Source organism: Eulemur rufifrons, chromosome 10 (genome assembly GCF_041146395.1).
Source record: "Eulemur rufifrons isolate Redbay chromosome 10, OSU_ERuf_1, whole genome shotgun sequence".
NCBI classification, from domain to species: domain Eukaryota; kingdom Metazoa; phylum Chordata; class Mammalia; order Primates; family Lemuridae; genus Eulemur; species Eulemur rufifrons.
The window spans coordinates 6,183,513-6,208,522 of NC_090992.1; the positions used below are offsets into that span (position 1 = coordinate 6,183,513).

Below are 25,010 nucleotides of genomic sequence, written 5' to 3' on the forward strand. Positions count from 1 at the left end.
AGAACCCAGGAAATCATAGTTTAACAATATTCCGAATAGCACTAAATAGATTAAACTATCCTTCAACCAAAATTAAATATGGTGCCCTTGAGAAAACCAGATGTGAGTGTTGTGGTCTGTTGGTAATAAATAAAACAGTGCCATCAGTGCTATAAAAATTAGACAGTCGATGTGACATTAATGGAGTTACTATTGCCTCTATTTAGTATTATCACAGATAGCTCATCACTGCCATGAAATCTATAAAATGTGCGGCTAGCGCAGGGTCTTTTAACCTGCCCAGTCAGTTGCATTATGGCCCGTTTTCTAGCAGAGGTTGGGGTTGGGGAGGGGAGAGCACTGATTTTTGTATATATGGAAAGACAACTTTCCATCAGTCCATTGGCTCACAGGCACATCCCTTAGTCTCTTGGAAGGGGTCAGTGAGGCCCCTCAAAACCAGGATAGGCCTAGCGGGGCAGCAAAACCTGACTATTTCTAGAAAAGCTCCTCCTCCCTACAGCTGAGCAATTTCCTGCTACCAGCCACCAAAGCCCCCATTCCTTACCTATAAACCAACTCCTGAATGGAATGCTCACATGTTGACCTACACTAGACGTTGCTGTCTAAATCATGGCTGTGCATCTGAATGGACAAACTTTATTTTGGAAACCAGTTTTAATGCAGAATCTACTTCCAAAAGAAACTTTTCTTCCAACGTGAAGAAAACATGGGGTGCAGACTACAGTCACCTACTGATCCTTTCAAGTTCAGAGACCCATGATAATCTGGGCAGCTCAATCTTGGTAGCTCACCTCCATAGAAAGGCCTGGAACCACACAGCCCAGGCAATGGCTTAGTTCTTCCTGTCACCAGTGGGAAGGGCTGCCTGCCTTTAAGGGACCTCTTATTTTGTGTGCAGAATTTGTGTAGAAAGGGTCCTGCTTCCTAAAGACCAGCAGGGAAGTTGTCCTGGATGGATGCAGGACTGCCATGGAAAGAATTCAGGGGCAGCGGGTGGGGACTGGGGGGACAGAGGCATCCTTGGGACAGATTCTGCCTTGCCAATCCGGCGAGGATCACCTGAGAAATGAGGATGATCTCTCACACTTTCTACTTGCTAATCAGCCTCCCATCTAGTTCTGCTGGTGTCAGTTGTATGACCCAGGTCAACCATTAATCCTGTCTGGGCCAATGTTTGCTCTCACTCAGATAAGCGGAGATAATGCATCTACTTCACAGAGTTACACAGAGTTACAAGGAGGCTTAAGTAAGAAAGTAAATGTGAGAGCCCATGACTTATTGTGGGCACTCAATGAATGTTCAATAAATGAAAAAGCATCTCATATCACAAACTATAGGGCACTGGGTTAAACGAAGTGACTGCTGGGGACAATGTGAGACCCCCGTAGCCACAGAGAAAGGGTCCGTCCCTGTACCTCTAGGCTTGAGCAAATAACTTGGATGGCTGGCAGTGCTTCCTCGTGGGCCTGACTCTGTACCTGTGGCAGGTGCAGGAACTCCACCCAAGTGTGATGATACCAAATGATGATTCCAAGAGGAAATGACAAAAGAACATTCTCTGGGTTCTATGATGGCCTGAGGAACCCACACTGAGAAGGGGAGGCTCAGTCTTGAGTCTTAGCTTCACCCCTGGCCCCTGTGTCCCGCTGCTGAGTTGTCCACTGAACTGTTTCACAGCTTGATAGTTTTTAACTTCTGGACCCTCTGAAGGAGAGAGGGTTAAGGAAATGATAGAATCTCACATCAGGCAGTTTGCTAATGCTACTTACTGAACAGAGATTGGGATAATAGAAAACTATTGACTACAGTAGTTTAAGTTTCTCTATATTCCTCTTAGAAAATGGAAAGTTGAGTAGCAACATGTTCCAAAGGCTGAATTCTGAGGGAGATGATGACTCTATGAGGGGAAAGGTATAATTCTTGGCAGACATTGTAAATAACTAATATTAAGCTGCTTTGGCTAAGCCTAGGAATGCCTGGGTATTAAGACTTCACTGAGGAAGGGAGAAGGAAGAAAACATGGATCTGCTCTGGGGTGCCCTGAACTACATTCACAGAGGCAGAGTAGGTGTGAAACAGAGAGACTGAATCAAATGCTTTGCCACTACTTTAACTTAGATGAACTGTTCCTGGCCCCTGGAGCCAATCCCCAGGCAAAAGTCTGTGATGACCAGTCTGGCTCCATGCTCACACTCCAACTCTGCCCAACAAAGTTAGCAAATAGTAAAATGTTCATCATTTCCTAATTTTGTATTATAAAATGGAATTAGGAACATAAATAATAACAAGTAGCAAAATCCCAACCCTGTGTAGGACTGTTATCCTCTCAGCCACCTCTGCGTAGGCCAGTAAGTTTGGAAAGTTTTTCACAGTTTTCAAGTTTCAGCGACTCTGCTTTCTGTTTCAATCGTTCATCTCTGTATAATCCTGCCAAATTTGTCAGCTCCGACTCTGAAAGATAAAAGGGGTAACCAATTCATCAAGAGAGCTGGATCTCCTTTGTTTCATTTCAATATTTCTGGAATCAAAGCTCCTTTTACTTTATTTAATGCTTTGTCTTTCAATTAAAGTTAAGAAACATTTACTCATGTATTCAAGAAACACGTCTTAGGCACTGGACCAGGTGCTGAGGATTAAAGGACATCTGTGATCCTGCAGTCCTACAGTATCTGTGCTTTCTTATAAAAGCACTGGTCTTAGTCCTTATCAATAAAACATTTGGCACCAGACTTAGGAAACCTGCACGTGTGCAGTAAGAGGAGCCTTCTTCATGGCCTTCCTACCAATAGTATTCCAGTGGCAGTTGGGAGAGAATGGAGTCCAGTCGCCTGTTTCTGTCGTCTGAAACAGACAGCTGCTTCATTCTTTGCCCCGTGTTACTGCATTGTAACTCACAGGTGCTGACGCAGAGCCTGCCTGTGGTGGGGATGCTTCTACGCGAGGCCAGCTTGCTGCCCGCTCTCTTCATTCCCTCCCCATATGTAGGGTCCTCAACTCAAAGACCAAAGGCAGCTGGGCTCTTTTAAAAGTGAAATAATCTGGATCCACTGACCTTTGTCTCCTTGACTAAATGAATTTCATTTTCTCGTCATGGTGGAGAAGGTCATTCTATTTTTAACCAGAACATAATCTCTGCTGTGTTTCCTGACTCAACCGCGGTTTGGCTGCCTCTATTTTTATTCTTTTGTGATGTTTCAGAGACATTCTCAGGGAGGAATGCCTGAAAAGCACCTTCAGAGACGTGCTGCATATGAACAGGATGGCATGTTTGGACAGGGAAAATGGCTTCTGAAATGTTTAAAGGACCAGACTTGTGAAAATGCTATTTTAATCATTTTGAAATATGCCTATCCACCCTTAATCATCTTGCTGACAGATTTTGTTTTTCATGGTGGAACGAGAGGTACCTGTCTGATTAATCAGCAAACCGCCTGGAAACAGGAACTAATATTTAGCTAGGGGAACAATGGCATTGCTTTCTGAATACATTTCTACCAACACAAAACACTGGCATTTCTGCTCACAATGATTCTATTTACACCAAGTAAGGCCCAAAGTGCAGATTAAGTGTAGGACTCCAGGGTGAGGGATGGATATGCATGAAAACCCTCCCTTTACAATGGGGCTGCAGAGCCTGGGCTCTAGCCCAGCAGTTGCTTGGCAAGCAGTGGGTCTCCCAGGCTCCAGAACAATGTGCTCTACCCCCCTTGGCGAGGTTGCCTGAATGCTGGCTAGCCAGGGCTTGCCTTGGCACGGCCATCCTCACAGGTGATGGGGCTTCGCGGAGGATCACGTGCACACCTAAATGAAAGCTCTCTGCTCTTGCATCCTGCCCAGAGCTCGGCACTAACTTCACATCTTGGGCTTCTTTGGTATGCGGGAAACCTGTTCAAGAGGCCTCCTTGAAATCAGTCTGTGCCTTTAGTGCTCTGGAGCCACAGACCAGATTCTGTCGTTTTGCTTTTCCTTGAAATTATTTCTTTATATTTTTTGTTTACTGAACTTTTCTAAATGCCTCATTCCCTGAAATCCCATTCCAGGAAACATTAAGGGCTAGTGATTCTTAATATTTTCTATTAATACATTGAAGATCACTATAACAAGTTGATGAAAGATAACTGCTTTTCTCAAAACATTATGTTGCTTTTCACAAAGCTCACTGAAACCAGGTCAGAGACCCTGCTCCAGAGGAATGAACTTGCACAAGGACAGTGTTTTGAGGAACCATGTCCCACAGCTGCACTACCGTGCTTAGAGAAACTTCTCTCCAAACTCCCAGTGAATCCTTTCACCCTTCAATGGACAAAGGGTCAACTCAAAGACTATGTCACTTTTGAAAAGTTCTGTTAATATTCAATAACTTCTAAGTAACTAAAAAAAAAATCCTCAGGAGGGGCAGGATTAAGAGAACGCCTTTTCTTCTTAGCAAGACATTCCCCTTGACCTGAATGACAGACGGACAGAGCAATGAACCTTAAAGGTAAACAGATTTAGGCAAATTGCCAAGAGAAGCAAGTCCCAGGGCCTCTCCCAAAAACACCCTGTATAAGAGCCTAGATTGAAGTTTAGACAGCAGGAAGACTCCAACAGAACCCAACTGCCCTCATGACGCAGGCCCAAGAGACAGTGCTGCAGCCAGTCTGCAGTGCCAAGCCAAGCCTGGACTCCACCAGGAATCAGGCACTTACCACGTGCCTGACACTGTGCTAGGAGTTATAGCCATACCATCTTCTAGAATCCATAGAACCTCTCTAGAAGGAAGTTGATTCTATCCCTATTTCCAAGCCTAAGCTTCTACCCACTCTGTTACCCTGCTTAAGGGCACAGAAAGAAGTATTCCTCTGCCAGGCAGGGGCCAGGAGCTCAGCTCAACTTGGCTAGGCCAGGAGACAGCTCCTGCCTACACTTTTGTCCAGTTCAGCAGAGTGGCATGGCCACTTCGCCCGGCATCAGGTTTATTATCTAGATGCAGCTGTGAAGGAGTAAACAGGACAATTAGTGTTCATAGTAAGAGATTACTCATAAAAATTCACCCAAATTAAACATTCTAAGGGAGAGCAAAGCAGAGAAATGAACCGAAGATTTAAAAAGTCAATGGCTAACTTTGCTAAAAACAGTTTTCATTCGGTATCTTGCCAAGACTGAACTTTGTTCTCAAGTGGATTTATTTTTACAACCTCCAAGTGCTATATTTAACCCTGTTGGCTGCACTTGCTGCTGGGTTGGGAGGGCAGATGCTGCCTGTTCTCAAATGGCACTTGGGTTGCGTGGAGGCTCCACATAGCCGCCGCACTTAAATGCCAGAAATAGATTTTTAAGGGGTGTGTGCTGATAACCCCCATTTGGAACTCGTGGGTACACACATCAGGCTTAATCACTGGGTTTTTATTTATACCTGGAGAGTGCCAAAGCTCTGAACGAGGCCTCATGGGGACGGGAATGAAAGCTGAGAAGCCACCTTCGGTGCAGTCCTTATCATGAGCTCCTTGAATAGTTCCAGCATCTTATTGCCACAAAGGAGGATGTAGGGTGTGTGTGTGTGTGTGTGTGTGTGTGTCTATGTCTGAAGAATGTAAAATGCAGATTTTCATCCAGTTTTTGCGGAAAGCAACAAATACAAAACCCACCCAGGGCCAAGAACAATGGGAAATTTCAGGAGATACACTGTGGCTTTTGCCTGATTTGGACCCGTGTATATACTGCCTTTTAGTCTAAGGCCTTTATCCTGTTCCAAAATTCCTTCCTAGTTCTAGAAACTTGTAAAATCTAGTTTAACAATGGGATAGGGTATTTCCTGAACCCTCAGTTTTTTTTAATAAAAATGGAATTTCCTCCTCCTATTTAATTCCCTCCTATATCCCAGAGTCACTGCTCACTAGTCTCCTCAAGCACCTTGACAGTGCAGTAGGGCTTTGCCCTATAGACATATAGGGGACAGACAAGGTCCCTAAGGGTTAGGGTTAGGACACTAACCCTGCCCTATTATTCATAACCCTCAGCGTTTTCATTATTTCCCAGTCCTAAGAATCTTCTCTTCAAAAGACATTTGCTAAGCATCTGTTCTGAAGCAAGGACTGTGCCCGGGACCAGGGACACAAAATCAGTAAGACATGGTTTTTGTCCGCAGAGAGCCGTCAGCCCCGCAAGGAAGACTGACACGTACCTGTGGAACTCTGATACTGTGTGGTCAGGACTATGTTAGGAGGGTGAACAAAGTGCTTTCAGAACACAGAGGAAGAAGAGGCTGACTTGGGGGTGGAGTTGGTAGTACACGAGGGCTCATCGAGGGCTCAGCAGCACTGTGACCAAAGACTCACTGTTAGGTGTTTAATGATAACCAGTAATCAGATTTTAAAAATGAGTTAGAATTTGCTTTTTAAAAATTAACCAAGGTGGGGTGTGGTGGCTCACGCCTCTACTCCTAGCACCCTGGGAGGCAGAGGCGGGTGGATCGTTTGAGCTCAGGAGTTCAAGACCAGCCTGAGCAAGAATGAGACCCTGTTTCTACTAAAAAAAAAAAAAAAAAGAAAGAAAAGAAAAAAAAAAGAAAGAAGTTACCTGGACAACTAAAAATACATAGAAAAATATAGCTGGGCATGGTGGCGCATGCCTGTAGTCCCAGCTACTCGGGAGGCTGAGGCAGAAGGATCGCTTCAGCCCAGGAGTTTGAGGTTGCTGTGAGTTAGGCTGACGATATGGCACTCTAGCCTGGGCAACAGAGGAAGACTTTGGCAAAAAAAAAAAAAAAAAAAAAAATTCACCAAGGCCATTTTAGAAGATACAGTTACTAATGGGGTGTGTGTGTGTGTGTGTGTAATTCAAATGGGATCAAAAGTGAAACTGGGGCCTGCGAGGTGGCTCACGCCTGTAATCCTAATGCTTTGAGAGGCTAAGGAGGGAGGATTGCTTAAGGCCAGGAGGTTGAGACTAGCCAAAGCAAGAGCAAGACCCTGTCTCTACAAAATATAGAAAAATTAGCCAGGCATGGTAGAGCACACCTATAGTCCCAACAACTTGGGAGGCTGAGGCAAGAGGATCACTTGAGCCCAGGAGTTTGAGGTTGCTGTGAGCTATGATGATGCCACTGCACTCTAGCCCAGGCAACAGGGTGAGACCCTATCTCAAAAAAAAAAAAAGTGAAACTGGTCCGGGCATGGTGCCTCACTCCCATAATCCTAGCACTGTGGGAGGCCATGGCAGGAGGAACAGTTGAGCCCAGGAGGGAGTTTGAGGTAGCAGTGAGCTGTGGTGAGGCCACTGTACTCTAGCCTGGGCAATAGAGGAAGGCTTTGTCTCAAAAAAAAGAAAAAGAAAAGTGAAACTGTTGACTGAGAGACAGGACTACCTGTGCTGCTGGCACTCCCTGGTGACACTCGCTAGAGCTATAGACCAGTGGCAGATGTTGTCGCCCCCACTGTCTCCAGAGAGGAGAATACGGTGGAAGGCCTATCACACCCACCCCTACTGAAACGGCAGACCCAGGGAATCACTTTTGTTCTGTGTGGCCACAGCCAACTGAAGGTGAGGGTAGGGGACACCTGACTCAATACCAGCAACCTCTAAACCTTTGGTCTGGTTCAAAAAGTTTGGTGGCTCAATGACATTTCCCTCCAGGGAATGTGGAATTAGGAAACTTGGACCAAACCAGCTAGCACCAAGAACTTAAAGGGAAGGCTTGTGATGTAGAAAGGGACCAATGACTGGTAGGGTTGGGGAATGTGGGAGAGTGACAAGGAGGTAGCAACCACAGTAAACCATGTCAAACAGGAGGAAGGCAGTTAGAAGGGAGAGGAGAGTGGGGCAGATGGACAGAAAGAAGGAGAGATCCAAAGAGAGATAGACAGGTAGGTGACTGGTGCTGCTTAAGTTCCTAAGACTTCCAAGTCCTAGCCACATGTATCCTGTAATAAACTCCCCACCCCCTGCCTTTTCTGGTAGTATCCTGAATGGGCCTCACTCCTTTGACTTTGTTCACACAAACAAGTTAGCCCAGGGCTGGGTACAGTGGCTCATGCCTGTAATTCTAGCACTTTGGGAGGCTAAGGTGGGAGGATCGCTTGAGGCCAAGAGTTCAAGACCAGCCTGAGTAACATCGTGAGACCCACCCTGTTTCTACAAAAAATAGGAAAAATTAGCCAGGCGTGGTAGCGCATGCTTGTAGTCCCAGCTACTTGGGAGGCTGAAGTAGGAGGATCACTTGAGCCCAGGAGTTCGAGGCTGCAGTGAGCTATGATCATGCCACTGTAATCTAGCCCAAGCAACAGAGTAAGACCCTGTCTCAAGAAACGAAAAGAAAAGAAAACAAAACAAATTAGCCCAAACAAGGAGACTGGAGGGATCAGGAAGCTAGAGATGCCCCTCATGCTGGGAATCAGGACCATCAGCTAAAACTCTTTCATAGCATCTTACTTTGTTGTTTCTCCTTCCAACAGCTTGTCTGGACGTAATCGATGTAATCCTTCTCTATTGTCTTCTCCAGGTCATGCAGAGATGCTCCTCTGTAGGCCTTGTCAAAGTTTTTGTCCACAAAGTAAGGCACCTGCAGGTTCTGAGTTTCTCTAGAAATGGTATAGCCCAAGGCCCTGAAACGAGAGAGAGACTCAGGTGAGCTTGCAATATTTGGCAATATCACTCTCAGCAATGGCCTCACAGATATCATTATCATAATCACCTTTACATAGGCCAGATACAGACATCTTTTTCTAATATACCCAACACTTATTAACACTTATTAGCAAAGTTGTAAGTATAATATCATCATAATTGAGATTTTAGGAGCATGTTCATACTGTGAATACAGCTTCAGCATAATGAGTTTATTCTCTTAAAGGATTCACCTCTCTTATGCTGCTTTCTATGCTAAAAGTAGAATGCTGAATGTTTAAAAAAAACAATGTGTATATTGTGGAGGACCTAGCATGGTACCTGACAGAGTAGGCTATTGTAAATGCTGGTTCAATGAACTGATTGTTACAGCAAACTATTTACAAAAAACTAGATACCCTGTATCAACCTAACAACCAATTTTAGGATATAATAAAAAGTACTTCATACATAGCTACTAAGTGAGGATTGCAAAAAACTCAGACAAAAGATTTCGGTGATGCCTCAGGGCTAATTCTCTGTGGGTCCAACACATCTGATGATACCTGGTGCTCAGAAACATTAAGAGGTCTGAGTTGACTAAATTCTAACCATAAGGAAGTATAGAGGGGAGCTCAAATTCAAGGTAAAACAATATGACAGCAATGTGCAAAATCCACGCTTGTTTTGTTAAAAATGGACAAATTCCATATTAAAGGAACTACATTTGGCCTTTCCCCAGCCCTCTCCTTTGATCTCACCACTTAGGGATCTTGCCAAATGTCTAAGAGCTCAGGCCATGACTGCTCCCACCTCACTGGGAAGGGATTAGCAGAGCAGGTCCCTGCTTGCCCCACCAGCCTGACAAGAAAGGAAGTTGAAGTACAATATGGAAAAACATGGGAAACAGAGGGAATCGGGCCAGTGTGACTTGACGGCAATACCTTTCCCTGAGTCTCAGTACCGTTCTCTGTAAAAGGAAGATACTGACCTAGAATGATAATCTTCGGTCTATAGTGATCACCCACAAAGACTCTTCCTGCTATGTATTGTCCCATAGATTTGACTTTTTGAAGGTTTTTGTCCATAAAACTATAATAATGAATGATAACTTATTATTCATTATTATTTAAAAAAACTAATGATTCTCCAACTTCAGTGTAGACCAGAATTATCTGCAGGGCTTATTAAAACTCAGATTTCTGGTCCCCATCCCCAGAGTTTCTGATTTAATAAATATGGAGGGGGCCCAAGAATTTGCATTTCTAACATGTTGCTAGTTGATACTGAGGATGGCTGGTCTGGGAGCCAAACTCTGAGAACTGAATCAATTGAAATAATTGAAGAAACAAAAAAATTCTCATCAGAGTTTCTAATCTATATATAATAACAAGCATCACACTTAATTTCTATATTTTCAGCAAAGAACTGCGATACTATAGTCTGACTATATAGCCTTACTGTGAGTAAATGTCCTCTTCTTGAAATTTTTAAATGGAAAAGAATCACTCAGCCGGGCATGGTGGCTCATGCCTGTAATCCTGGCACTCTGGGAGGCCGAGGCAGGTGGATCATTTGAGCTCAGGAGATCGTTCGAGACCAGCCTGAGAAAGAGCAAGACCCCCGTCTCTACTAAAAAGTAGAAAGAAATTAACCGAACAACTAAAAATATATAGAAAAAATTAGCCAGGCATGGTGGCGCATGCCTGTAGTCCCAGCTACTCGGGAGGCTGAGGCAGAAGGATTGCTTGAGCCCAGGAGTTTGAGGTTGCTGTGAGCTAGGCTGACGCCACGGCACTCCAACCTGGGCAATAGAGCGAGAATCTGTCTCCAAAAAAAAAAAGAATCACTCAATTCCAGTTACTATGCTCCCAGGCCCACAGGGGTCCAGTAATCCTATCACATCTCAATAGGGTCCTTTCTAACTCTACCATGGCATGATAACGATTTAATATGAACCTCAAGTTATTCCACTGATCCTTCAGAAACCAGTTATTGCTGTTCTGCAGCTGACCAGATGATGTCACTGTAGAACAAAATAATCCACCTCCTGAGGAGCACATGAGGCTGCCTACAGTATTTTTACTAGGATCTCTACTATTACTACCTTGCTGTTCCTTTAAACATAAAATCAGTGTTTCTAACAGCAAAAGGTGAAATGAAATGTTAGTAATGTATCAGCAAAACCTTCAAGTCTTTCGTTCTCCAGATTGTTACTGAGAAAGATTATAAAAATCTGACTTACGGTTTATAGAATAGACTATATGGAGGGTTAGCAGCCAGCAGCTGAGTAATCACAGATATAATCACAATCACAAGAACTGGAAGCAGCTGAACAAATGCAGAATATGTTGTCTGAAAAAGAAAAAATATTTGTTGTAAATGTTCTTTGTTAACATAAAGCTTGGGCCCAGTGCAGTAGCTCACACTTGTAATCCCAGAGCTTTGGGAGTCTGAGGTAGGAGGACCACTTGAGGCCAGGAGTTCAAGACCAGGTAGAGAAACATAGTGAGACACCCGTTTCTACAAAAAATAAAAAAATTAGCCAGGCACGGTGGCCCGCGCCTGTAGTCCCAGCTACTCAGGTGGCTGAGGCGGGAAGATTGCTTGAGCCCAGGAATTCAAGGTTACAGTGAGCTATAAGCTAAGACTGTGCCACTAACTCTAGCCTAGGTGACAGAGCAAGAGCCTGTCTCTTAAAAACTAAATAAATAAATAAAAACCAAAAAGCTTATTGGAAAAAGATAGTTTCCCCCCCCACTTAAAAAAATACAAATTACCAGTGCATGCACAGGAGGGTCCCCAAAGCCCAAGACTTTTCTGGGAAGGCTGTACTTCTAGCATTTCCTTTGAGTATCATGTTAGCACTTCAAAAGTTTCAGATTTTGGAGTATTTCAAATTTTAGATTTTCAGATTAGGGATGTTCAACCAGTAAGTATAATACAAATATTTCAAAATCTGAACAAATCCAAAATTCGAAATACTTCTGGTTCCAAGCATTTCAGATAAGGGATACTCAACCTGTACCAAACAACCGTTATTCTCCCTGCAAGCAGGCTGAAGGAGGCCCACCAACAACCTAGACTGACACCCAGTAATCCTCCTATAGCCCCCTTTTCTAAGACCAATGAAGCAGACACCTCTAGGTAAGTCTGTCCAGACTACCGCTCACAGGGGTGGGGCTCTAGGAGCCATGTCAGGATTATGCAACTCTGTGGCCTTGGCCACAGCTGACTGGACTGGGGGAACATCTGACTTTTGCAGGGATAATCACATCCTCTCTTCTAGGAATCTGGGGCTGAGATTCATCACCCTTCACTGCAAGGTTGTCACTTTTAAAAAGGACACGTCCTATTCTCAGGCACTGTGGACTAACCATTTGCAAGGAGAAGTAGAACAAGCCAGGCTGCTTACAGAAAACAAACCATAGGCAAAGAATCATGGGAAAACTGGAAACAATCTGGCCCCAAAGATTCCTGGAGAGCACAGCTGCCTGGAAGACTGACAGCATCCCAGGTCCTGGTTCTTGTCCATCTGAGGCCCAGCCATGCTTCTTGCCCTTGAGCTTCATAAGACTCCCTTGATCCCTTACCTTAAATAGCTTTTAGTTCTGAATATTTTGTAGGGGGTTCTTATTTTCTGCAGTAAAGAAAACCTTGATCAAGACAGCCCAACAGGGAAACTGAGATCCTGGGATAGCCACCGAAGAATGGGTAGCGGGGAGGAGACAGCATTCTGGCCTATCTGTGCCAATTATCCAGCTCTTCTGACAGTTGCCTCTGCTTTCCTAAAGCACATTTTAGCAACACATCTCAAGTTTAACTTCTAAAACCTGATTATACACCATAAAGGTAGGCTCAGTACAACTGTTTATGGGCAGCAGCTCTCCTCTCCTCCCTAGACACCTGAGGATTATCTTCTTCCTCTTCCTTCCGTGTCTGTGTCCTCTCATGTCGGTGCCGCCGGTGGCAACAGTGAATGTTATCTGTCACATTTGAAAACATATGAATATTTCCTGTAAAAGAAAAAAACAAATACTTAGCATTGGATATGGCAAACACTCCTTCCTTGCTTTTTTCAAGGTCCTTGTTCCCAATTAGGTTTAAGGATAGAGGATCTGCCTATTTTACCCAGTAGAAAAATAAGACAGTAGGTAAGCCAAGTGAACCAGCTGGAGATAGATATGCTTAGTTCTGCTGACTTCATTTAACTAGTCCTTTGCAACTAGCAAGTGAGAGAACCCCGAAAGGCTAGAAGAGGGAGAGCATTTGGGTCATGAATCCTATCTGGCATGCCCATGTCTGCTTCCATGCCCGATATCAGATTGCGTCACTGGGATCTGTTAATAGCAACTCATAGAATTCAATTTACTTCCTGGGCATTGAATTATCCCAACTTTCAACTTGTTGGGGGGTTACTTTTCTAACTCTTACCTTTATAACTGCTATTTTGTAATAATCATAATAGGAATTTTGTTCCTTGTTTATAAAGTGCTTAAAAATACCTAATCCTCACAGTGACCCTGTGAAGTAGGTATTATTATCAGCCCCATTTTTCAGGTGAGAAAACAGGGTCAGAGAGATTAAATGATTTGGTAAAAATTAGGCACAGCTGGAGGCTGGAGACTTGCCTCAAATTCCTGTTCAACTGATTCTAAATTCTTGCTGTTTCCACCATACCACTGTCCCTCTATTCAAATCTTCAAACAGGAGCTTGTTGAGAGCCATAAATAAAGAAATATTTTTAAGAATGATTATTTTGGGCCGGGCGCGGTGGCTCACGCCTGTAATCCTAGCTCTCTGGGAGGCCGAGGCGGGTGGATTGCTCGAGGTCAGGAGTTCGAGACCAGCCTGAGCAAGAGCGAGACCTCGTCTCTACTAAAAATAGAAAGACATTATATGGACAACTAAAAATCTATATAGAAAAAATTAGCTGGGCATAGTGGCGCATGCCTGTAGTCCCAGCTACTCAGGAGGCTGAGGCAGTAGGATCGCTTAAGCCGAGGAGTCTGAGGTTGCTGTGAGCTAAGCTGACGCCACGGCACTCACTCTAGCCTGGGCAACAAAGTGAGACTCTGTCTCAACAAAAAAAAAAAAAAAAAAAAAAGAATGATTATTTTGGAATACTAACCTGTAGGAAAATGTCCTCCAAAGAAGATGTTGAATAGCTCTTCTGGAGTGATGTCAGCTTCAAAGTCTCTGTAATAATTATAAGGTCTGGCTCGAGGGGCAGTGAAAGTCACTTGCTCATCTCCATATTCATCATAGCGGAGTCTCTTGTCAGGATTGCTCAGGACTGCAAAGGCATTTCCTATCGCTGCAACCAACAAAAAGAAGCACATGAGCACACAGTCTGCTGTAGCTGAAGGAGATCACAGCAGCAGCAATGAAGAGCCCAGAGTTGATTGGTGCTGGACAACTTCACAGGGGCCCAAGGAGAGGTGCTCAGATTGGAAAGTTTCCCAAAGTGCTTGTCCTTGAGGTTTTCCATGATCTAGTTTGATAAGCCAAAAACCACAACACTGGAATCAGAGGATGTAAGAACTACTCCTGAGTGAGAGTTAACTCCTAATCAACAGTCCTTGAGTGATCCCAGCTATCCTAGAAGCTAGGACCACCCCCCCCAACCCGGCCCAATTCAGGTTGCTAATTACCGCAAGTCCCAGACATGTTGGGGAAAAGCCCTCCAACTGGCCAGTTCATTCATCAAAAATGTGTTTTTACTTCATTTGAGAGCAATAGTTTACAGTTGGAAACAATTCACACATAAATAGTGGTATTCTAATTTGAAGTCAGAAAAAATTTCCTGAATTGTCTCCTGAAACAATCTTAGTAAAAACCCTCCTGCTGGGCTAAAAACAAAGCTTACTTTAGAAAATGATCTTTTGAAATTAAGAAATGTATCTTCAGTGTCTCAGTGACGGATCACAGACTGAATAGATTAAATATGCCTACCATCACCTCTCCACCCTACGCACAAATGTGCAAACTTTGTCCGGTTTCATTTAAACATGAAGTCAGTAGCACCAATCAATAGAAACCTCAGAAAAAATCTTTTAAGACATCCCACCCCCTACCTGTAATTCAGTCAACACTATCAGAAACACAGTCAGAAAGAGCATTTCATTATGATTCTTCTACCTAGGGAATTGGTAAATGTTTACAGCAATAAAACAGCTAAGCTGAAAAAACAAACAAAGGAACCTAAACAAATTTGCTTAAACATTCACATTCCTTGAAATCTAACAGATTTTCCAAAGAAATGTCATTAGTCTGTGAGAAACCTTTCATGAAGGTGTAAAGAGAGCTTGGGTGATCTGCTTGTTTCCTTGGAGAAATTGTGGGGAGAACTAGATTTACAATGGCAAATCAGCAAAGGTAGATTGTCCTCTGAGATGAATGTTGACTTTTAAAAATTTCTCAGATCCATCATTTTTTACTTTTTCTTTTGAAAAATGTCAAACCTACAGAAAAGTTGAAAAATAGTACAATAAACACATATGTATCCTTCACCTTGCCACACTGTCACACTATGCATACTGTGGTAACTACAAATTTCTTTTGCTGAACCATTTGAAAGTAGGCTATAGATATTATGACATTTCACCCCTAAACACTTCAGGATATAACTCCTAAGAAGAGAGACATTCTCCTATATGGTCACAATATTATTATTAAAGCTAAGAAAATTAATACTGGCCGGGCGCGGTGGCTCACGCCTGTAATCCTAGCACTCTGGGAGGCCGAGGTGGGCGGATCATTTGAGCTCAGGAGTTCGAGACCAGCCTGAGCAAGAGCGAGACCCCATCTCTACTAAAAATAGAAAGAAATTATATGGACAGCTAAAAATATATATAGAAAAAATTAGCCGGGCATGGTGGCGCATGCCTGTAGTCCCAGCTACTCGGGAGGCTGAGACAGGAGGATCGCTTGAGTTCAGGAGTTTGAGGTTGCTGTGAGCTAGGCTGACGCCACGGCACTCACTCTAGCCTGGGCAACAGAGTGAGACTCTGTCTCAAAAAAAAAAAAAAGAAAATTAATACCATCAAATCCAATATATCCATATATTGCATTTGGTTTTATGTCTTTTACTTTTTTTTAATCTATTAATAATAGAACAGTCCCTATCTTTTTTGTTTTTCATTATCTTGAATTTTTTGAAGAACAGGTCAGTATTCTTGAAGAATGTTTCATATTCTGATCATTTCCTCATTAGTAGATTCAGGCCAAACATTTTGGCAAGAATACCACATAGGTGCTGTACCATATAATGTTATGTTGTCCGAGTATTGGTGATACTAAGTTGGATCACTTGGTTAAAATGGTGACAGCCAGATATCTCCATTATAAAGGAATTTTTCCCCTTTGTAAATCAGTAAGTATTCTGTGGGGTGATAGTTTGAGATCATGTGACAATAACCTACCACTCAATGGTTTCAGCATCCAGTGATGATCCTCTTGCCTGAAAATGACTTCACTGTGGGAAAGGTTCTTAAAACTTGTAGTCATGTGTTGGGTTCAAAATATTTTTTAAGGATACATTTCTGAAAATATCATGGAAATCAACAAAAAAAAGATTTGATCTGTAACTGTATTTATATTCTTTTTTTATTTTTTATTTTTTTTGAGACAGAGTCTGACTCTGTTGCCCTGAGTAGAGTGCGATGGCATCAACATAGCTCAGTAGTTTTAAACTCCTGGGCTCAAGTAGCTGGGACTACAGGTGCGCGCCACGACACCCAGCTAATTTTTTAATTTTTAGTAGAGACGGGGTCTCACTTTTGCTCAGGCTGATCTTGAACTCTGAGTTCAAGCGAGCTCCCGCCTCGGCCTCTCCGAGTGCTAGGATTATAGGCGTGAGCCACTGTGCCCAGCCTATAACTATATTTGTATTCTTTATACATAGCTTTTTCATGTGAACATGTTAATAATAGGGGTTTCATGACCAAAGAGTTCAATGGTCAAAGAAGTTTGGGAATGCTGCATTAGGCCCTACTCGTAAGCAGCCATCAGCAGGTAAGTTCCACAAGAGACATCATCTCTGTTTCTTTCACCCTGGAACCTGGTCTTCAATAATACCTTCAAAAAGGTCTTCAATAAATATTTGCAAAATCAATGAATAAATGGTTCCAAAAGGTATTACAAAGAAACCAAATATTTTTTTCCAAAAGAAATTAAGGTAAGTGGATAAAGGCCAGTAGGGGCCATACTGATATTCACTGTTGAAGAGGTGTGGCAGGGAAAAAGGAAACCCTGCTTATGGCCTTATAAAACATCTACAGGGAAGGCTAAAAACCACTTGCTATGACCAACCATCACATGCACAGCATTAAGCATAAGTTCAGGATCAGACCTTTGAAAGCATCTGTTGCTCCAGGAGCACAGTTCTTGTCAGGGTGAAATTTCAGAGCAAGTTTTCTGTAAGCTTTCTTAAGCTCTTCATCACTGGCATTTCGAGAAACGCCCAGAATTTCATAGTAATTTCTGCATTTCTTAATCCTAAAAAAAAATCAGAAACATGTATGTCTATTATACAAAGGCCCCTTTTGTATAACTACAAGGTATTATTTTGCCAAGTGGAGGGCAAAATAATACATCAATCCTCATGCTAATCTATGAAACCCAAAACAAACCTACAAGAAAATTAGTGAACATGTTAATGAAACATTCAAATTCATTAACAATGTCTTCCTCCCACCCAGAGCTTAATGCCTTTCTAAGTACTTTTACATCTACTATTTTACTCTTCTTATATGCCTGGAAGTGAGTAGAACAGGTATGCTAATCCTTACATCAAGGTTCAGGCTAAGATCCTGAGAAATGAACCACAGGACAGCAAAGCTAAAAGAAACAGTTAATCATCGTCCCATTTGTTTATATTTTTCTATCTCTCTTTTTCTTTATGGCTATCTTTTTTTTTTTGAGACAGAGTCTCACTCTGTTGCCTGGGCTAGAGTGCCGTGGCGTCAGCCTAGCTCACAGCAACCTCAAACTTCTGGGCTCAAGCAATCCTCCTGCCTCAGCCTCCTGGGTAGCTGGGACTACAGGCATGCGCCACCATGCCCGGCTAATTTTTTCTATATATTTTTAGTTGTCCAGGTAATTTCTTTCTATTTTTAATAGAGACGGGGGGGGGGTCTTGCTCTTGCTCAGGCTGGTATCGAACTCCTGACCTCAAGTGATCCACCCGCCTCAGCCTCCCAGAGTGCTAGGATTACAGGTGTGAGCCACTGCGCCCACCCTATGGCTATCTTTTTTTAAAAAAGTTTTTTAAAAAGTGTGTATATGTATATATAACAAAGGCATCTTCAAAGGTGTAATCCTTCCACACTTTCATAATGTTCTGTCTGTTGGAGTTCTCTTCCATAGCTTTGACAATGCTTTCCATAGAGTACCACGTGTAATGAGCCTTAAAGATCTTTATGACCCTCTGATCAAGAAGCTGAATGAGAGTAAAGACATTGTGTTTATGGGCAAGTAGACCACTTTGACACCTTCTGTGTTTAACTCGTGGGGTTCTGGGTAGCCACTCTCCAATATCGAAAGAACTTTAAAAAGCAGTCCTTTACTGGCAAGGTAATTCCTGACTTTAGGGACAAAGCATTGATAGAACCAATCCAGAAAAAGGGTTCTTATTGTCCAGGCCTCCTTGTTGTATAACCAAAAGACTGGCAGCTTGTGTTAATCTTTTCCCTTAAAGGCTCGGGGGTTAGCAGCTTTATAGATAAGGGCAGTCCTGATCACAAACCTGACTGCATTTGCACAAAACAGTAGAGTTAGCCTATCTCTTCCTGCCTTAAATCCTGGTGCTCGCTTTTCTACCTTACAAATAAATGTCCTTTATGGCACTTTTTTCAAGAATAGGGCACTTCTGTTGCACCAAAAACCTGTTCACGCAGACATCTTTTCTCCTCAATGATTTTCTTAATTGCATCTGGGAACTTGTTTGCTGCCTCTTAGTTGGCAGAAGCTGCTTTTCCTGTTATTTTGACATTTTTAAAGCCAAACATCTTTCTAAAATTATCAAACCATCCTCTGCTGGGATTCAATTCTCCAGCTTTAGATCCTTCACCTTCCTTTTGCTTTAAGTTGTCGTATAATGACTTTGCTTTTTATCAAATAATATTAGAGACTACAGGTATACCTTTCTTACAGCAATCCTGCACTCACATAAAATCTGCCTTTTCAATATAAGATAAAAAGGTATTGTGCAAAAAATGTAAGGTTTTTGTACCTGCTGGCATAGCTACAGTGACAGCTTCACAAATTTCCTTTTCTTTTTTTAAACATGGTCCTTTCACTGGATTCATTTATCTTGAAATGGCAGGCAACTGCCACTGCACACCTCAATGTACAGTACATATCAAGGAATTCAACTTTTTCTTGTAATGGCATGACTTTACTTATTGAGAGCACTTCAGTATCACTAGTGGCACTTCGTATAGGTCCCATGGTGTTATTCAAGGTTTATGGTATTGCACTAAACACAATGAAAAATCCTTGAGAACTGAGAGAGATCACTTTTTACTATAATATGCAATTTACGGGAGAGAAACTGCTCACACAGAGATGATTAGCATCACAGGGTGTTTTAAGTGGATACTCACAACACTTGAGCTCAGCACAATAACAATAGGAAGTGGCCATGAAATTATTACAGTAGTACAATATGTACTACAGTTAATTTTATGCAGTTATGATTTAATACTGCATCTCTACATTTGTTTACATTTCTCTCAACTGCAAATGATGCCAGGTACAGCCTGTGATTGTGTATGTAAGTTTTTTTTTTTTTTTTTTTTTTGTTGAGACAGAGTCTCACTTTGTTGCCCAGGCTAGAGTGAGTGCCGTGGCGTCAGCTTAGCTCACAGCAACCTCAGACTCCTGGGCTTAAGTGATCCTACTGCCTCAGCCTCCCGAGTAGCTGGGACTACAGGCATGCGCCACCATGCCCGGCTAATTTTTTCTATATAGATTTTTAGTTGTCCATATAATGTCTTTCTATTTTTAGTAGAGACGGGGTCTCGCTCAGGCTGGTCTCGAACTCCTGACCTTGAGCGATCCACCCGCCTCGGCCTCCCAGAGTGCTAGGATTACAGGCGTGAGCCACCGCGCCCGGCCATAAGTTTTGATAAACTTTTTGTTTTTTTTTTTTAGAGACAAGGTCTCACTCTGTTGCCTTGGCTAGCATGTAGTGGCATGACCACAGTTTACTGCAGCCTCAAACTCCTAGGCTCAAGGGATCCTCTTGCCTCTGCCTCCTGAGTAGATGGGACTACAGACACATATCACCATGCCCGGCTAAATTTTTCTATTTTTGGTAGAGATGGAGTCTCACTCTTGCTCAGGCTGGTTTCAAACTCCTGGCCTGAAGCAAGCCTCTCACCTTGGCCTCCCAAAGTGCCAGGATTACAGGGGTGAGCCATGGTGCCCAACCAAGATGTATAATACTTTTTATATGTTGCTGGATTTGATTTGCTAGTATTTTAGAATCTATATCCATATAGGATTTTTTTTTTTTTTTTTTGAGACAGAGTTTCACTTTGTTGCCCGGGCTAGAGTGCCGTGGCATCAGCCCAACTCAGAGCAACCTCAAACTCCTGGGCTCAAGCAATCCTTCTGCCTCAGCCTCCCGAGTAGCTGGGATTACAGGTATGCGCCACCATGCCCGGCTAATTTTTTCTATATATTTTTAGTTGTCCAGGTAATTTCTTTCTATTTTTAGTAGAGACGGGGTCTTGCTCTTGCTCAGGCTGGTCTCGAACTCCTCAGCTCAAACGATCCACCCGCCTCGGCCTCCCAGAGTGCCAGGATTACAGGCGTGAGCCACTGCGCCCGGCCCATACAGGATATTGGTTGGTAGTTTAGTTTACTTGTGATATCTTTGTGTGGTTTTGGTTATAGGGTAATACTTGCCTCATAGAGTAAGTTGGGAAGTGTTCCCTTCACTTGTATTTTTCTGTAAAAGTTCATGAAGGATTAGTGTTAATTTTTTCAAACATTTGGTAGAATTCACCAGTGAAACCTGCTGGGTGTTGGCTTTTCTTCACGGGAAATTTTTTGATTATTAATTCAATCTCCTTATTTGTTGTAGGTCTACTTGGATTTTTTATCTTTTCTTGAATGAATTTCAGTAATTTTTATCTTTCTAGGAATTTGTCCATTTCATGTAGGTTATCTAATTTGTTGGCATACATAGTATTTTCTTATAATCCTTATTATTTTTGTTAAGATTGGTAGTGATAAACCCTCTTTCATTCTTGAATTTAGTTATTTGAGTCTTCTCTCTCTCTTTCTCTTTTTTTTTTTAGTCAATCTAGCAGCTAAAGGTTTGTCAATTTTGTTGACATTTTCAAAGAACCAACTTATGGCTTTGTTGGCTTTCTCTTTTGTTGTTTTTCTAGCCTTTATTTCATTTATTTCCACTCTATATTATTCCTTTATCGTGCTTACTTGGGTTTAGTTTGCTCTTCTTTTTCTAGTTTCTTAAGGTAGAGAATTAGATTATTGACTTGGACTCTTAAAAAACAAGCATTTACAGATATAAATTTCCTTCTAAGCACTGCTTTAGCTGTATCCCATATGTTTTGATACGTTATATTTTCATTTTAATTCATCTCAAAGCATTTTCTACTTTTCCTTCTGATTTCTTCTGTAACCTATTTGCTTTTTAGGAATTTGTGGTTTAATTTCCACATATTTATGAATTTCCCACATTTCCTTCTGTTATTTATTTCAGAAAACATACACTATATGATTTCAATCTTTTTAACTTTATTGAGGCTTATTTTATGGCCTAAGATATGGTATCCTAGAGAATATTACACTATCCTTGAAAAGAATGTGTATTCTATTGTTGGTAGAATGTTTTATAGATGTATGTTAATCTAGTTGGATTCTCCTGCCTCTCTTAAAGTAGAAGCAGGACAGTCAGCTCACATTATACCCTAATTTTCCCTTTCTACCTAGTCTTCCCTCTGAGGTCAAGAAGCTACTGTGCTTCAATAATAATAATAATAATAACACTCAATACTTACATAGCACATCCTCTGTGCCAGGCACTCTTCTAAGCACTTTACATAAAATCATTCATTTAATCCCACCGCATGCTCACCTTTGTACTCCAAGCAGCTGTTCCTCGCTGTAAGTAGAGTTTCCCTCACCCTGCCGGGTCTGATTCCGCTCATTTTCAGACTTCTTTTCCTTTTGTGCCTTCATGCAGTTACAGCAACCACAGGGGCCATGACTCTCAGGAGGTCTGTCTTCCGGGTATTTGTTTCTTCTAACTGCATCAATGTAAGCTGCAAAGCAACAGCCCCTCCATTAGGCCTCCATCTGCCCCTGCAAATCAACTTTGCTACCTGCCTTAACTCTCTGGGAGGCTGCTTGTAAGCATGAGAAGTGAGGACCAGACTAACGATGTCATGCTGACTTTTAAGCATCTAAACAGGCCGGTGGCTCATGCCTATAATCCCAGCACTTTTGGAGGCTGACGCAGGAGGATCGCTTGAGGCCAGGAGTTCAAGACCAGCCTGAGCAAACCAGCGAGACCCCATCTCTACAAACAATTTAAAAATTAGCTGAGTGTGGTGGCACACGCCTGTAGTCCCAGCTACTTGGGAGGCTGAAGCAGGATGATGGCTTGAGCCCCTGAGTTTGAGGTTGCTGTGAGCTATGATCACATTACTGCACTCTAGCCTGGGCTATAGAGTGAGACCCTGTCTCAAAAAAAAATTTTTTTTTTACAGGCACACACCTGTCATCCTAGTTACTCAGGAGGCTAGGGTAAAAGGCAGGAGGTAGGAGGCATGAGGCAGGAGGACTGCTTAAGCCCAGGAGTTTAGGGTTACAGTGAGCTGTGATCATGCCACTACATTCTAGCCTGGGCTACAGAGTGAGATTCTGTCTCAAAAAACAAAAGGCATCCAAACCAACATCTTCCCTGAGAAAACAATACAGAAAGTATAGGAAGCAACCAAGAAAAACTTATAAATGCCAGAAACATGAAGCACAATAATGTCCACCATACCTACAGCAGCCAGTCAGCAAAAAATCTTGACTCAGAGCCAGAAAAGGGGCTCAAGAAGTCTCTGCCCAATACCCTGCCTTTCGTGCAGCATACATAGAAACCTATTTCTCTGTGGTCCATAGTCAGAGTGACACTGCTCATAACATAATATTTCTTGTTGCAATGTTTCCCACCCCTAAGATTTAAAGTAGAGAGGAGTTGAATGCTTTTAAACTAACACTTATAGAACTAATATGTACCAAGACACTTGGCTAGATAGATCAAGGGGATGTATGGGTAAGACCTACTCCTGACCACAAAGAGCTTACAGTTTAATGGGAGAGGATTCAATAAATCCTAACCCCTGCAGACTGTGAAGAGGATCATAAGCAATCCAATCAAAAAGGGCAGAGGGTTCATGTCTTGTCTGGAGGATCTGGCAAAGGCTTTAAAAATATCTGTCTTTTTTTCCCCCCTCTCATCAGGGACCTCACGCAGAAATAAAAATATCTTTCTTCTGCTTAACATCCCTCAGTGATTACCCACTGCTCCTTGACACTATTCCTCTAAGTCTGCCTGCCTAAGTCCAACGCATCCTTCATGTCACCATATATGACACTTTCTCCATGAACCTTCCCTTGACACCAAGGCTGTGTTGGTTGACTTGTCTGTGTGCTCCCCAAATCTCCGACCTTGCTGTGTAGCCCAGGACTTATTAGCTCCTGCTTTGTAACTGGCTGTTTGCCTATCAATCTCTCTCAGTGGACTGAGAGTTCTGTAAGCTCAGGGACCCGTGTCAGTCAAATCCCCGCTGCAGGATCAGCATAATGCGGAGTACATAATATGCACTGGATCAACACTTTTTGCCTAACTGTAGGATGGAAAAGGCCGGCCTATCGGTCCTGATGCAGACTGGAGGGACAAGATCAAACTAGGACTGAAGGCCAGGTGGCCCAGTTAGGGGGAGGATAAGGGCCAGGTAAGCAATCTACGGGAGATGGCAGCACCCGCAGGCCCTCCAGTCACCCCGGCACGGGCAGGGCCTGACAGCCGAGGGCCCTGGGCGGGGCACGGGAGGGGTCGGGGGCGGGGCTGGGGGACGGAGGCAACAAGTCATCACCGGTGTTTCTGGGCTCCTGTCCAGGTCCTCAGTTTCCCGGTTTCTGGATCCCGGTCCCTGCCCTAGGCGGTCCCCCACCCCATCCGGAATCCTGCTCAGATTCAGCATCTTCTCACAGGCCTCCATCTTTCACCTCAGGCCCAAGATCTCAGCTCTTATGCTCCTTCAGGAGCCCCATCCCTGCTTTCTCCCGAACGCCGCCCTGTCCCACCGTCTGGCCAAGACCTGGTACCTTCGGTCCAGCGCTCCCCGCTGCCCAGAGTCGCCGCCATATCTGTTCCCAGTCAGCAGATCCACTGAGCCTCCCCCGCGCTCAAGGCTGAAAGAGAAGGGGGCGCGGAGCGCGGGGCACGCTGGTCATTGTAGTCCAGTCCGTATGTGCTGCCAGGGCACTGGCCTACAACTCCCGGCAGGCTCTGCGCAAGAGTCCGTCGGGGATACAGAGATGCAAAGGGGCTCGACCTTTGGCTGGGCGGCTTGTGGAGGTTTAGTGCTGCGAGATGACTGCTGTGCGGCTATTGGCTTTTCCTCTTCTATAGAGTAGGGATAGTGGCTTCGGCCCCGCCTGACCTTGCGGACATCCAGCGAGGAGCGACTGAAGTCCTGCCTGGGAAGAACTTCGCAAAGTGTAGGGTAGAAGATGACAGTATGACCATTATTCTCCTCAGGTATGTCCTTTTATTTTTTTATTTTTATTTATTTTTGAGACAGAGTCTCGCTCTGTTGCCCGGGCTAGAGTGCCATATCGTCAGCCTAGCTCACAGCAACCTCAAACTCCTGGGCTTAAGCAATCCTCCTGCCTCAGCCTCCCGAGTAGCTGGGACTACAGGCATGTGCCACCATACCCGGCTAATTTTTTTCTGTATATATTTTTAGCTGTCCAGATCATTTCTTTCTATTTTTAGTAGAGACGGGGGTCTCGCTCTTGCTCAGGCTGGTCTCGAACTCCTGACCTCGAGGGATCGATCCTCCCGCCTCGGCCTCCCAGGGTGCTAGGATTACAGGCATGAGCCACCGCGCCCTGCCAGGTATGTCCTTTTAAAACATACGCTAAAGCCTATTCTGTGCAAAGTCAAGGCTAGGCCCTGGAGATTCAGAGATGGGTTTGGGGGATGCCGACTCCAGCCCTGGGAAGCTTGAGAGCCAAGATTTATCGAGTTAAAGGACAGTCTGGGTTTGCCTCTCCTACCCCAGGTCCTCAGGCACTGCATCATCAGAGGGACCACTAGGAGTCAGGTGTAAAGAAAAGGACAGGTACTGGGGCCAGCATAGGAGCCCTTGTCTTTGCTGCTCTTG

The 25,010-nt window shown here is 43.5% G+C and overlaps 1 protein-coding gene across 1 annotated transcript; it reads right to left on the reverse strand.

The window, feature by feature from the left end:
* Positions 1-2,329: 2,329 nt before the first annotated feature.
* On the reverse strand, positions 2,330-23,986 carry DNAJC18 (DnaJ heat shock protein family (Hsp40) member C18). Its single transcript, XM_069484093.1, has 8 exons — positions 23,947-23,986; positions 21,701-21,887; positions 16,940-17,085; positions 13,718-13,903; positions 12,493-12,602; positions 10,832-10,941; positions 8,413-8,585; positions 2,330-2,454 (listed from the first exon to the last, which is right to left on the reverse strand). The coding sequence occupies exons 1-8, from the start codon at positions 23,984-23,986 to the stop codon at positions 2,330-2,332; spliced, it is 1,077 nt and encodes a 358-aa protein (XP_069340194.1).
* Between the last annotated feature and the right edge of the window lie 1,024 nt (positions 23,987-25,010).

What these genes read in the sequence shown, in the direction of transcription:
- DNAJC18 (XM_069484093.1), bottom strand. Translation starts at nt 23,986, where the DNA reads ATGGCGGCGACTCTGGGCAGCGGGGAGCGCTGGACCGAAG. An exon ending in AGCAACAGATGCTTTCAAAG is followed by an intron (nt 13,904 to 16,939) that starts GTCTGATCCTGA and finishes TGTTGGTTGCAG; the next exon opens with CGATAGGAAATGCCTTTGCA. An exon ending in TTGGAAGGAGAAACAACAAA is followed by an intron (nt 2,455 to 8,412) that starts GTAAGATGCTAT and finishes TTTATCTTTCAG; the next exon opens with AGTCGGAGCTGACAAATTTG.